General features: G+C 39.8%; 1 protein-coding gene across 8 annotated transcripts in view; it reads right to left on the minus strand.

Annotated features, from left to right (window-relative positions):
- The window catches only part of anks1b (ankyrin repeat and sterile alpha motif domain containing 1B), a 261246-nt gene that overhangs the window by 117282 nt on the left and 129843 nt on the right, over positions 1-14121 (minus strand). For all 8 annotated transcript variants that reach the window (XM_072672508.1, XM_072672507.1, XM_072672509.1 and 5 more), the window contains one exon: positions 8973-9109. In XM_072672508.1, coding sequence (XP_072528609.1) covers positions 8973-9109 — 137 coding nt within the window. The remainder of the gene's footprint in view (positions 1-8972; positions 9110-14121) is intronic.

Consider the following 14121-nt stretch of genomic DNA (forward strand, 5'->3'; position numbering starts at 1 on the left):
CCTCAGTCCTGCAGTTCCACCTGAGCCATTGATTCCTTTTCTCTTTCTTACACACACAGACACACACACTCAAAAAATGCTTAATGTATGATGTTGTTCTATGTTCCATTATTAGTAACAAAAGAACTGCAGTGCATTTCACATTTTACTGGCCATTCAGATGAAGTGTTTACAGCAGCCTTGTGCTTAGTCATGGGCTTCTTCACCTACTCCATCTTCCTTATGTAAAATATTAAATAAAATGGGTCAAGTGGGACTTGAAAGCTGTAATTACATGTGGTTACATGGCCCAGATCCTATATTTCCTTGCATTTTATACTCCACCTTCTGACATTTTTGTCTTGTTTTATTTTTAGATCATCAGTTTCTAACATATGCCATATTATCCTGTACTGTTAAAATGGGCTGATTCTATGACTGTTACTTTAAGACTGATGAAGGTTTCTGTTCTGACTGGCTGAACATTGAAGAAAAACAACTCAAACATAAAACTGCATGGGCTGCTGGGAGAACAGGACATTTTGAAACTTTAACAATGACTACTATGACAATGAGTGAGGAAAATTCAGTGTTCCGTGATAATGGGCCTTTTAACAATACAGCACAGGCTGTTCTCCATTAATTCACAGACACTCTCCAGAACTCTCCATTTCTCCCATCAGCACCAGCAGTCTGGGAAAAAGTGACTCAGAATGCATTAATGTAATCCATGCACATTTGCACCTTTTGCATATCATCATATTCCACCTGAACTGCACTACTGTAAATACTCTGTACACGAGGGGACAACAAACTGTTATCATCTGCAGAAATACTGTAATTTAACAACATTATTAACATCCAAATTCAGATACAAAAATATCATGTGATCAGACTGCTCAGGCCGTTACCCTATAGCCTGCATTTTCCTTAATGATAATATACAGTAATTATCACTTATGTTCTAACTGGGTTGGCGTCTAATATTACTGAATAATGTACTATATAATAACTATATTATTATACCTACACAGACAGCATGGACTTGTTTGAAAACCAAAATATTGTCAAACTGGCACACTACCACCCTTCTTGTGGGGAAACGCATCTGTTTAACATCCTTCCAAGTAGCCTAATATGATATATGGGATCATTCTAATTATTATAACAAATTAATATACAAAGAGAATGGTTCATTATTATTAATGGTTAAATAGTTAATAGTATCTACCATACATTTTCTATGATTATTTAGTATCCACTAGGAATTATTTAGCATTCACAACTAAATAGTCAGTACCTACTATCCATTTGTAAGTATCCAGTATGGATTATTCAGTATCTACCATAAATGATTCAGTATCCAGTATGAATTATGAAGCATATACCATAAACAATTTAGTATCCACAATGAAGTATTCAGTATCTACTTGGGATTATTCGGTATCCGCTATGAATTATTTTGTATCTACTATGAATTATTCAGTACCTACTACACATTTTTCAGTATCCAGTATGTATTATTCAATACCTAGTATAAATTATGAAGCATATACAATGAACAATTTAGTATCCACTAGGAATTATTCAGTATCCACTATGAATTATTATTTATCTACTATGAATTATTCAGTACCTACTACACATTTCTCAGTGCATGCATTATTCAGTACCTAGTATAAATTAAGAAGCATATACCATGAACAATTTAGTATCCCCTACAAATTATTTAGTACCTACTATACACATGTCAGCCTCCTGTATGTATTATTCAGTTTCTACCATGATTTATTCAGTATCCAGTAAAAATTATGAAGCATATACCATAAACAAGATCCACTATGAATTGCTTAGAATGTATTATAAATGATTCAGTATCTACTATCAAATGTTTAGTATGCACTATGAATCATTCAATAAACATTATCAATACAGTATGCAGTATGGATTAATTAGTATCCACTATGAATTGTCCTGTAACTACTAAGAAACAAGAGACCCTACAGCATTTAAAGGGTTAAATATCAGTGAAGCCATAGCAAGTAACACATGTGGCAGAGAATAAATGAGAAGGAAAGAATGATCATCTGCAATATATTAGTACTGACTAACATTTTCACAGTATTTGATAACAATTATTAGATCAAAGTGACTGTATGCTGATTTTTTTTATTACTGTTTAATTATTTGAGCACTAATATGGCTAATATATTGCTCTCGTGAATGCATTTTGTGTGAATGAAGTGACGTTCAATAAAATATAAAGAGAGAATCCGAGATGATTATGTATTTTCAGTCTGCTTCTCCGTTTTCACCAAGGGGTTTACCCTCAAAACACAACAGTAGGCACTCAAGCAGTGTGCGCATGTGCGTAGGTGCCCGGCTGGATAGTATCTCTGTCAGCAGAGGGGAACACAGGGAGGATCTCTTTATCAAATACTTGCCAAGCACACACACCCACCTGTTACCAATCTGCAACACAGTCTGAAATAGAGAGAGAGAAAGAGAGCAAGGGAGACAGAGGGAGAGAGAGTGCTGTATCCAATCCACTCACAGCCGATTAATCACAGCTGGCACGAAGCAACACACAAACTCCAACTGATTCTATCTCTCTCTCTCCCTCTCTCTCTCTCTAAAACACACAAATACTCAAAAAGTATGTGCAGCGGACCACTCATACGAAGTTCTCAGCAGGTGGCAGAATGGTGTGATGAAGAGATGAAAGAGCAAAGCCCCAGTTTTATTTATCAAAGCTCGAACAAGGATGGTGATAATTGGATTCCATATCTACTCCCATCATTGGCCTAACTGATCTGGAAGGCTGTGGGCAGAATCCGATCTATTCAAACGGGCCTAGAACATATTAAAGAGCTCAGATCAGCATATACCAGTGATTCCTAACCATACTATTGGAGACTGACATTGTCCTGCAGTGTTTTGGGACAGAGAATGGGTCAGTGGGGCCCAGAAGGATGGTTTAGGGCCTTTTCACATTTATAGTTGGTTTGCTCTGGTCTGAGTGTTTTCCCCTTGGTTTGGTTTTCACAAGGAAAAAATCCAAGCGCACCAAAATGAGTATCAGCAAGCCATGTGAGAACATCCTCTCCGCTTCGTAGTCAGACCTGTCTGGGGTGGGAGCAAAAAAGTAAACACAGGAAGAAGGCCCTGTGTTCTGGGCTAGTGCACATTTCTGTGAAATTTAACATGGAGCAACAACAGAGCTGGCATTTTTTTTCACAGCTGCAGTGATTACCTGGGCAATATACCAGGTTAACACCTGGCTGTGGTAGCCATTTAGCTCAACCCTGCAGGATACACCTGATACACTGTTAAGATAAAAGTATAAGATCCTTGTGGAGGAACCTCTTTGAGGAACTTCCAGGACACTTTTGTCTTCTAAAAACTTTTCCTGAAGATTCCTCAAAGCACCTTAAGAGGTTCCTCCAGTTTCAAACTGAATAACCTTCAAAGGTTCCTCAAGGATCTTATACTTCTAACAGTTAGTAGGGTCAGATCAAGGTAACACCACAATTTCAACACTAAAAAACTGCTCCAGAGTTTATTTGGGGCCGGACTGAGACTCGGAGCAGTTATGTTGGTCTGCAGCCGAGTGCGATTACTGCATTAACATCTGCCCAAACGGATCGCGCCAAGCGTGAGAATGAATCAGGGTCCGATTTAACGGGCTAAGACGTGCAGGTGTGAAACCGCCCTCAGAAAACACTGGCTTATACAGTACTTATGTTAATTATTAACATATTTACACATGTATTTTTATTCACATACATACACAAAAAGGCAGGTCAACTTCAAATTAATTACTGAGTGATTTTATAGCTTTCTCAGAACTGTGTTTTTATGCAGTGTAGTTTCACAGCTCTAGAGCAGCACATCGGTCTAACTGCCTGCTCCTCCAGTGTGAGGAGATCATGTGAGAAGTTCAAATCTCAGCAAGGGCTCAGCACTCTATTGTCAAAAACCTCCCAATCTGATTGCATTAGGCAATGGGGGAAGTTCTAACCTGCAGATAGTAACAAACTGTAAAACAATGCAGGGAAAGGGAAACATGCTTAATGTCTCACAAAGTAATTAGTAATAGTAATTATTTAGTAGTTATTACTTAATGCACACATTGTACTGTTGTTTCAACCTGACCTGCTGCTATTACTACACTGCTGTCACTGTGGCTCGTAGTAGTACTATTTTATCTATAGTATTACCACCTCATATCTCTATAGTGCAATAATACATATGCTGCTCCTGTACATACTTCATATATCCACACCGACCCTGCTTACTATTGTTTATTGTTTGATGTCAATAGGTCTTCTGTAACGTATGCCTGTTCCTGTGTGCAAGATGTGCAGTACCGTGACACTGCAATTTCCTTCAGGATCAATAATGTGCCATCTTATCTTATCTTAAGTAATGAATCCATTTCAGCTGCAGCTCATTTATTAATGCTTTTAAGGGTCAACTCAATATGTACTGCTGACCAAACTGAAGGAGGAGAACGTCCTACTAAACTCAACTAAAGTTGAGTAACTCAAAAACACTCAGTTACTAATCAGTTACGTTATAATAATTACATTCATCTGCCTTTAAATTATTGGCGTATGTAAAATATATATTTATATTTTATATATATATTTATAATAATATTAATATATATATATATATTAAATTCACACATTATTTATCTACTGTATATCTGTACCATTTAGTTCATCAAACTACCTGAACACTGAAATCTAGCCTGACAAGCAAAGTTCAAGCAGAAGGTGTCTACCAACGGCTAAAGAAATGGTCCCAATTGAAGCAGATGACGCTTTGCGTGTTTACTGGGGTTTGGACAGATATAGGATGGTGATGACAGGTTTGTATTGATTTCACACTCACAGTGGTTATTCTGTCAAGCTCTTCACTCCAGAAACATCACAGAGGATGTTAGAAAGCAGACACAGCTGGAAAAGTGATTGAGGTCACAGCAAAGCTTAGAGGTCTTACGCTGAGGACAGGTATATGTGTGTGTGTGTAGAGAGAGAGAAAGAGAGAGAGAGAGAGAAAGAAAGAGCTTATAAAGCACAGAGAAGATTTACTACTCATAGCCACTTCACCCACTTTACTCCAGACCACTATGCCAGGCAATACTATATGGCTTGAAATTTCAAACAATAAAACACATCAAGCTAAAGTTTTGTAAGATGAACTGGCCAACGCTAAATGTCTGTTCCAACTTAGCTACATAAGTGGACTAGTCCCATCATTTAGAAGAGCTAGTTAGCTGAACCCAAACAATAACTTGACTAAATGATGCTGAAAGATTCATTCCATTAAATCTGTAAAAGCAGAGTCTGTAGCACTGCATTCAGCACTCTGTGCCAACATCCCTAACACACTCACACACACACACATATTCTGTCCAGTTCTATAGCTCAAACAGATGAACATAAACATATATCTGGTGGTAAAACAGGGAAAGTCATCAAGTACAGGCAGTAAAGTTGCAAAACACCATTACTAAATACTATTATTAATACAGACCAGAAAAGCCCAAGCTAAACTGCACAGAAATACTCAAAGCTTCCCAGCTCATAAAACAGCCAAACCACCCGAAACAAAAGATGAAAAAGCACAACTGGACCAGAGAGGAGTACAAAGGCATAATGTGAGCTCATTTGTACACAAGCAAGCAAGACCAATGCTTGAAAAAACATAGGAACAAGAAACCTAGATCTCCTGCCCAACATTACGGTAAGTGGCCTCGCTAATGTACAGAGAACCATTGAGAAAAGTGGCTGGTTTACTCAGGTGGAGGCCAACACGAACCACCAGGTCAAAAAAAACACCCCGTTCAGTGCAAAAACAACCAATAGAAGCTACCCCAACATAGCAAGGACAGGGCACGAAACCTCCAAAAGGTATGAAAGTTAGGATTGGGCTAAACCTGTGATCTGCATCGTGAAGCAAAAAGGCATTAACAAACTAAAGCCTGATAAAGAAAAGCCTGAGCTCCGCAAAGCTGCCAACTTAGCTCTGGTTGAAAGGATAAACACCTGACCCTCACCAAGACTGCCCAGCAGACTTCATCTAGAACTAAAACGGCCATCATCTAACGAAGAGCCAAAATAGACGATGCGAATCAAGAACAGCCGTCTCAGCAGAACAGCAGAAAGCTTCTGGAGGAACATTCTTGAGAATGGCAGGTCTTACAACACGAGCACAAGCCTACTAGAACATGCCTGCTGGGCCTCAGCTTGACTTCTCACTTGTGGAACTCTGCCAAAAAACGGAAGAGCTCCACAAATGGAAGGCCTCTAGTCCAGATAAAGAACAGAACGGCTGTATATAAAGCTTTGATGCTTGTGAAACCATGAGGGTTCCAGATATTCTACTACAGTGTTTCTCAACCCTGCCCTGTACATTTTAGTGCTCTCCCTGATCCCAACACACCTGATTCAACTCCCCAGCTCATTAACAAGACTTTTCAGAGTTGCAAGGGGTGCGTTAAAGCTGGGAGTTTACTAAAATGTGCAGAGCAGAGCTTGCCTCCAGAACTAGGGATGAGAAACACTGGGATCACCAGTCTGAAAAGGCTTTAGAGAACATCACCATCATGTACGACATAGATGTGAACACAGATCCTACCACTGGAGTAGACATTTTTCTCCATGACGGAACCAACAAACGATGCCCCCTCATTGATGTGGCTGCTCCAGATCACACAGATGAGAATATTGGTCAAAAAGGTACAAATTTACCACGCGTGGCACACAAGGGTCTGTGTGATTCTGGCCACCATCAAATCTCACTTTTCATGGGATAACATGATGCTGACTGCTCGAGATTCCTCAAAAGTATCCAGAATCTCAGCAGCTACTTCGGAACAGACAAATATGTTGAAGTGCAAGCTCAGCATTTTGGACCTAAATGCCATAATGGCATGCAGTCTTTAAGTGCAGACACTCATTATGTCAATGAGTGAGGCTCTATCTGTTAACCCCTGTGCCAAAGTGCATCTCACAGGTTTTCAGTGCAGGGTAATGAAGCAGAGCACAAAGCTTTAAAAACAGGCTTCCAAACTGCTAAAGCATCAGTTTACTACATTCACATTAACTTTCTGTGTGAGGAAGACCAGTGTAAGCATGAAGGGAATCTCTGGGGAAGCACTTACCTAATATTTACAACTTGAAAATATACATATTAGACATGCAACTAAAACGTGTAGTGTTGAGGGTGATGGACAGCCTTATCAGTCAGCTTATAAGAAGCACTTACAGTTCACCTTATTTATTTAGCCCTTAGCAGTAGATTCAATGATATGTTGATGGTATAGTATAACATGCTCCTTGTAGCTCATTCATACAATTCTGTCAAAAGCACCGATCTTAAACAGCCAATCAAAACTCTTGAAGGTGGATACTGGATTAAAGCAGGATTAAATCAGGTAAGGAGGGACAAATATAAACAGTGAAGCACATGGGCAGTGCATGGGGCATGTAAATAAAAGGACAGAGACTTCTTAAATAAGAAGTGCTAAATTTCACCTGTTGATGTCCAATTAACAGAATCAAATATAAACTACTTTTTTTATTTTTCATTTTTCTACTTTCATTAGTATAGCAAAATGAATGACCATGAACACCTTTGCATGTCCTGAAATGAATAATCTGTGAATAAGTGTTTACAATAACAATTATGTGAATACTGGGGTGAGTTTAGTGCGACAGTACAGCAGCCTGTACAGATCCTCTACTAAAAATTCTCTCTCTCTCTCTCTCTCTCTCTCTCTCACTCACACACACAGACACACACAATTGGACGTGTTATGTTTTTTTTCACCCCCTGTGTGCTGGTGAATAAAAACAGAGCACCGTGGCTTTTGTAATGCTCCCAGCATGCAGTGCAGCTGAGCTCCAGGGGGAGGTCCAGCCCCAATAAAGCAGAGACACGGGCAGAATGAAAAGAGGAAACAAAGAGGACTCTGATAGGACACTGTCAGCACCACGGCGCACAGAGAGAGAGAGGCAGAGAGAGAGATGTGGTATATAATAGATGTGATGATACACATCATCAGGAGATCACAGGGCAATATCTGCTGGGCTGTTGTTATGAGTGTTTTGCCTGGGACGGTGCTGCTGATTTTACTCACATTAGGCTGGATGTTCTACAACTGTTTGAGATATGACCCCACTTGAAATTCCACATTAACCAGCAGCTAAGTTATTGCTTGTTATAATTTCTAGGGAAATATCAGACCCAGGCCAGTCTAGATCCGAGTTAACTAGACAATCTGACCACTACAGGACAGCGAATCAGAGCTCTGCACAGCCAGAAAGGGGAAGCTGAAACCGACCCGGAACATGAAGTTTGAGACATGACCCGAGCCAATCAATTTGAAACCCGAACATGCTCTTCCAAAGAGAGATACATAGAGCGCAAGAGAGGAAGTAATAAAAAGAGTAAGGATGCATAAGGTTGTCTGAAATTTAACTAAAATTTCACATAGTCATAAAAAATGACTGATGTTCTATGTGGGGTTGCTTTCCCGAAACCTGATATTGTGGGCGGCCTTGTTGGGCTCATGTTGGGTAGCAGAGTGCAATATTGACATGCAGGAGCTTTACACCAATTGTAGGGTTTGTTTTTAAAAATATATATTATATCTAGTATCTAGTATATAGCTATTGTTCTATTGTAGTGTTTCCATCCTTATTAGTTCAAGAGGACAACACCAGTCCACTAGTGTCTCAGCATGCATTGCTTTTGAGACGTTTGGTTTGCTAGGTTAAAAAAATTTCTTTTTATCGTCTACAGTGTGTGTACGGGGGTATGTGTGTGCATTTTAAAAGATGCTCAGAAAATTACATCCTGACACAGTTCTATCATCAAAAAGACCCATTAACCTTGAGAACACAATAAAAGCATAATGGATTCACAGGAGTGTGTACAGAAGTGTATACAGGTGTGTGTGTATATGTGTGTGTGTGTACCTGGGGGCGGATGACTCTCTCGATGTTCTTCAGGGCTGTATCAGGGGAGGGAGGGGAGCAGTCTGGAGTCAGACCTGTGTAGTCATCGCCATGGTTACGCTGCTCTGCATCATTGACCAGGGCATTGGAAGAATGGCCTTGAGAGAGAGACAGAGAGAGAGAGACAAAGAGAAAGAGAGCTTAGTAAGGATTATTAAGTCATCAACATGGGACTGAAGTGAACTGTCCGCTCTGGGATGTAATGTCTGCAGTAAGGGCTGTGTTTAGCATCTGAGGGGAATGATTCAGGCTGAAGCTTCGTGTGACGGATGGAGCAAACTTGTTTTTCCATCACATAAATCAGGTCACTACCCACGTGTGTGTGTGTGTGTGTGTGTGTGAGAGAGAGATAGAGAGTTTGTGTGTTTGGCTTATAGTTCATATAGTAATACCAGTTCTGAGATGTACTTGAACCTTGAACAGTCTCATGTGCACAGACACACACCGGACACACAGCAAGACTGGGCGATCCCCTGGCAGAGTTAAAGTGTCTGCTGTGATTTCCTCAGGGTTTGATTACTTACTGAGAGCAAGGGAGGGTGAAGAGGAAAGAGAGAACGGAGAAAGAGCAAATGAGATGGTAGGGGTAAGGGAGGGTGGCATCTGACTCCTACAACATCCTATTACACACAGAAACCACCCTATCGATCACACACACACACACTCACAGAGCTTCTACCTACTAAAGTGTTTCCACATTTAGAGACAGGGTGATGAAGTATATGAGATGTTGTAAGTGAAATGCATTTTATATAGACAGGGATGGACCACATTTTGGTCGACCCTAAATTACCCATATAAACTGTGTGGCCAACTGTGTGTCTCTCTCTGTCTCCGGCTGCTGATGGCGAAGCAGCATGACCCACAATCCAAACCTGCGCTCGTCAGGTCATAGTGTCAGCGGCTTCGTCTGCTGAGAATTCGCTTTCTTTTTGTCGCTTTAATCACTACAGAGTAATGTCACGTGAGCTCTACATTTGATTTCTAGATATTTACATATCTTTCTTTATGTATTTTTTGCAATTCAAGTTTTGGTTGAATGCCTTACCTTACCCCCTTCTAAACATAGCTCTGGTTAGTTAGGCCAAACATGATCTTATCTGACCATAAAACTTTCCACCAGAGGATTTTTTACCTTACCCATTTCCATGATGTATGTACTACAACTAGAACATTAATTGACTGCATTAATGTACTCTGAAAAAAGGGGGTTTTAAGGGTTATTCACTAAAGGCAACGGTTCTATACATAACCCTCACAACCTTGTGGATGCCTAAATGGTTCACTGCCTGATTTAAGAATCTTCAGAACAGTGGAAAATTGTCTGACGATGATTTTTTTAAATGGGCACTCCATAGCATTCTGCTATTGTAGAAGAACCCTTATTTTAGCTTATACTGAGGGGTTTACTGCAGTAAATTATTTCAGTGCAGTTCTTCTTGTGCTCTTCTTAACACTGATTTCAGTCAGTGTAGGTGATGTGGTACTGCCAGTAACCTCCCTCTGCCCTTTTGATTAAGCCTCTCAGATATATCGCACTGCTAGACATTTACTTGCTCTCTTATTCCACTCTGCAAAGCAACACTGTTTTATTTATGAGGACACTGTATCATCTGTTAAATTAGCTGATGTCCAGACTGGGTGACCACTTTGAACTGCTGCAATACAAACACTGAGAGCTTCTTCCTTCCACCAGCTTCTAGTAAAGAAGCTCAAGGATTCAAGGATTCAAGGATTCAAGGAGACTTTATTGTCATTCGCATCACATGTGGTACATGGGGTGGAACGAAATTGTGGTACCCAAGGACCCAGTTTTACCCAGACAGCAGTACTTAAATAAATAAAATATACATAAATATATAAAAATATATGTAAAAATGAAAATAAAAATAAAAATAAAAAATGAAAATAAAATACAGAGAGAATAAAATACAGAGAATAGCTACAGCTAACATGGTAGTTCTTTTATAATATCTAACTAGGCTGAGATATGATGAGACTGTGAGGCATGACTTCTTCTGGGAGTTGCTGAAAAACCTTCTATTTTTTTTTTTTACAGTAGCTAACTGTGCAATATTAGCTACATTTAACTCACTTAACTCATTGAACTGTTATTCAGTTATTAAACCTTAATTTTTCAGTTTGATTTAGGATATCTTGCGGAGTCCCACTGGGTTCTATTTTAGGGACCATGAAACTGATGATAATTACGGCAGTGATGTAGTTATGAAAGTGAAGAAGTGTGAAGTACAGGGTCTAAGGGGTTAAAGGATCTCTTGCATCTTAAAAATGTATACAATAAATGGTACTAAATTAAAAATCTATGCGCTGTCTCTCCAAAGAGAAGACTTTGCAGGAGACTGAAAAAGCATTCTTACCTTTTAATGGAAAATGATGTAAAAATATTTTTGTCCAGTTCATTCTGGACCATTTCTAGTGGTCAATTTATTGTGAAATTTTGACAAAATGTACTTTTTTTTCATTTTTTGTCAAACAATCTGTCTTACGCAAACACGCGCTCACATACAGCTGGAAGAAATCACATCCAGTTGTATAATGAAGTGTTCTGTATAAAAGTAGGCTTCTGCATTCTGCCCCCGTGCTCTAAACAGCACTTTCAAACTAGCAGCTTCATTCCAGACCCAACTTAACCAAAATTCACTCACAGTGGGTGGGAACAGGAGAACTATCCTAGAAGCTGCTGCTGCTGCTGCTGCTGAGAGATGTAGAAAGCTGCAGGACTTCAAAAGATTAAAGATGATCTCTAAACCAACTCAGACTGGCTAACATTAGCAATGTGTTCTGCTGGCTAAACAGCCAGACCTAACGCACTCGGAATGTCTCTCACGTAGAGAAGTGGTGGATCCTGGGAGGATTGTGTGTTAGGCTAGAACTTAAATTATTGGAGCCAAGCTCATGTCTAGTAAACACATACACACAAACACACACACAGAATATGTTACGAAGCATAACTGTCAGAGCCAGATAAAGAGGCGACTTTTCTCTTTCACACACTCGCTGAGCATCTACATTCAGCTCACACACTCAGTTCAGACAAAAGGACAGTATGATAATAAAATAAATACACAAAACGCCTGATACTCTCACGCAGAGAACGGAATTGTCTGAGGTGATTCTTACTGTGTCGGTTTGAAAAAGACACACAAAAGGTCACACACATACACACGCACACACACACTGTACATAGCCCCAGGACTCTTCTGGTCCTGTATTTATAAACGGGTTAGACCAAAATGAAAAAGGGCTTAATTATGTTTCCAGAATTCCATGAAGCCTAATACAATAACACAACAGGGAGGCTATTAGAGTCAGCAGTTGAGTTTGGATTGATTAACAACACACACACACACAAACACACATGCACATACTGTATGTATAGCCCCAAACCATGATATTTCCACCTGGATGCCTCACAGCTGGTATGGGTTCTTGTGCTTAAATGCTGTGTCTGGTTTAGGCCAAACATGGCCTCAGATACTGTGTCCAAATACTTTAGTCTTTCATGATGGTGATTTTAAATAATAGTGTGGTATCTTTCTGATGGTAGATGCTGTACTTTGACTTTAGCTGTGGTAGGAGCTACCTTTAGGATTGTTCAAGGCTTCTTTACACATCTTGCGGTCTGCTGTTAGACTGAACCTTGTGGGACGGCCTAATGTGTCCAATTCGCCAGTTGTTTTAAAGGTTTTCCATTTGTAAGTGATTGAGTGGACAGTGGACATCTTTTGGAGTGGACAAATATTTTCCAGACCCATCTGCATCTACAATCTTCTTTCAGAAAGCCTCAAAGAGCTCTTCAGGTTTTACCATGGTAACAACACTCATATTCCCAATGAAGAGTAAACTAAACCAAATGTCTGAGGTTTAAATAAGACAGTCTCCTCTAACCATGTTCTAATCATCTGCAGCTACTGTGCTGCACCTGATTCTAACTGCAGGTATTTTTCAGTAATACATGTGGGGGTGTGCTAACTTTTTCATTACAATGACAATTAGATTTACTTAACTGAGATGAAGATCAAATGTATTTATGTATTTCATGAGGTCTAAGTTCAAATCCCAAGCCATGCTGCTTTGCCATCAGCAGCCAAAGTGGGAAATTGGCCATGCTCTTTAAAGCGATGTTGGCCGGCACAGGCATCTGTTGGCAGGTGTAGTAGAGCTCTGGAGCCAGGGCTTTCCTCTGAGCGCATAGGCTGCCTGGTAGCGCCGCATCGGCAGTAGTTTGAAAAGAGGCTGTAGCAGTGTTAGGTCTTACCCTCCTAGTATCGGGGGCAGTGCTAGAGGGATCTATGAATGTGTGGGGTAATTTGTAGTACCAAAAAAAATAAAATAAAAAGACAACAAAATTACTACCAGATTCACAATATGTTGATAAAAAATGGATCAAAAATACAAGGTTAGCATCCAAAATAGCAAATTTTACAGGACTTAGTCAATGTTAAAAAAAAAGCATTGACTTATTGGAGCATTGTGGAGCATTTCTATTGGATCATTCCATTATTGGTTCATTCATAATGAATGGATATAATAAATGGACCAACAGACACAATGTGCTAGATTCACATTATCTCAAAAAGTAAAAAAAAAAAGACAAAAATGGAGAGGCCATTGACATCAATGATATATACAGTATATATACATAATAACTACTCTATATACACAAATACTGTACACACATATATCCCCATTACCCTTGTGCTTACACATGCTTCTTTCCATCACTCCATCTTCTGCAGCCTTCCCTCCTCATACACTCCCACACAGCAGTGTCATGAATACTGAGAAGCCCCCCTTCTTCCCTATGCAAATAACACTGGAATATTCATAAAGCGCTAAACTGCACTGTGTTAATAACTGAAAGAAATGGCAGCCTTGTGTGTCTGGCCTGCGCTCGTTTATTTCTCTGTCCTTGTCTCCTCTCTGTGTAGCTGTCTGCTGGAAGCTGCCTTTCTCTGCGAGCAGGTGGTGGAGACACCGCTTGCTACAGATTACAACATTTGTCTTCTCCTGGGGGGGGAGTGGGGTCCAAGATGTGTAGTCTATGTTGTGAGTGTGTTTGTGTGTATTCAATATGTGGATCACTGTG

The sequence above is a fragment of the Salminus brasiliensis genome, chromosome 2, assembly GCF_030463535.1.
Source record: "Salminus brasiliensis chromosome 2, fSalBra1.hap2, whole genome shotgun sequence".
In the NCBI taxonomy this organism is placed as follows: Eukaryota; Metazoa; Chordata; class Actinopteri; order Characiformes; family Bryconidae; genus Salminus; species Salminus brasiliensis.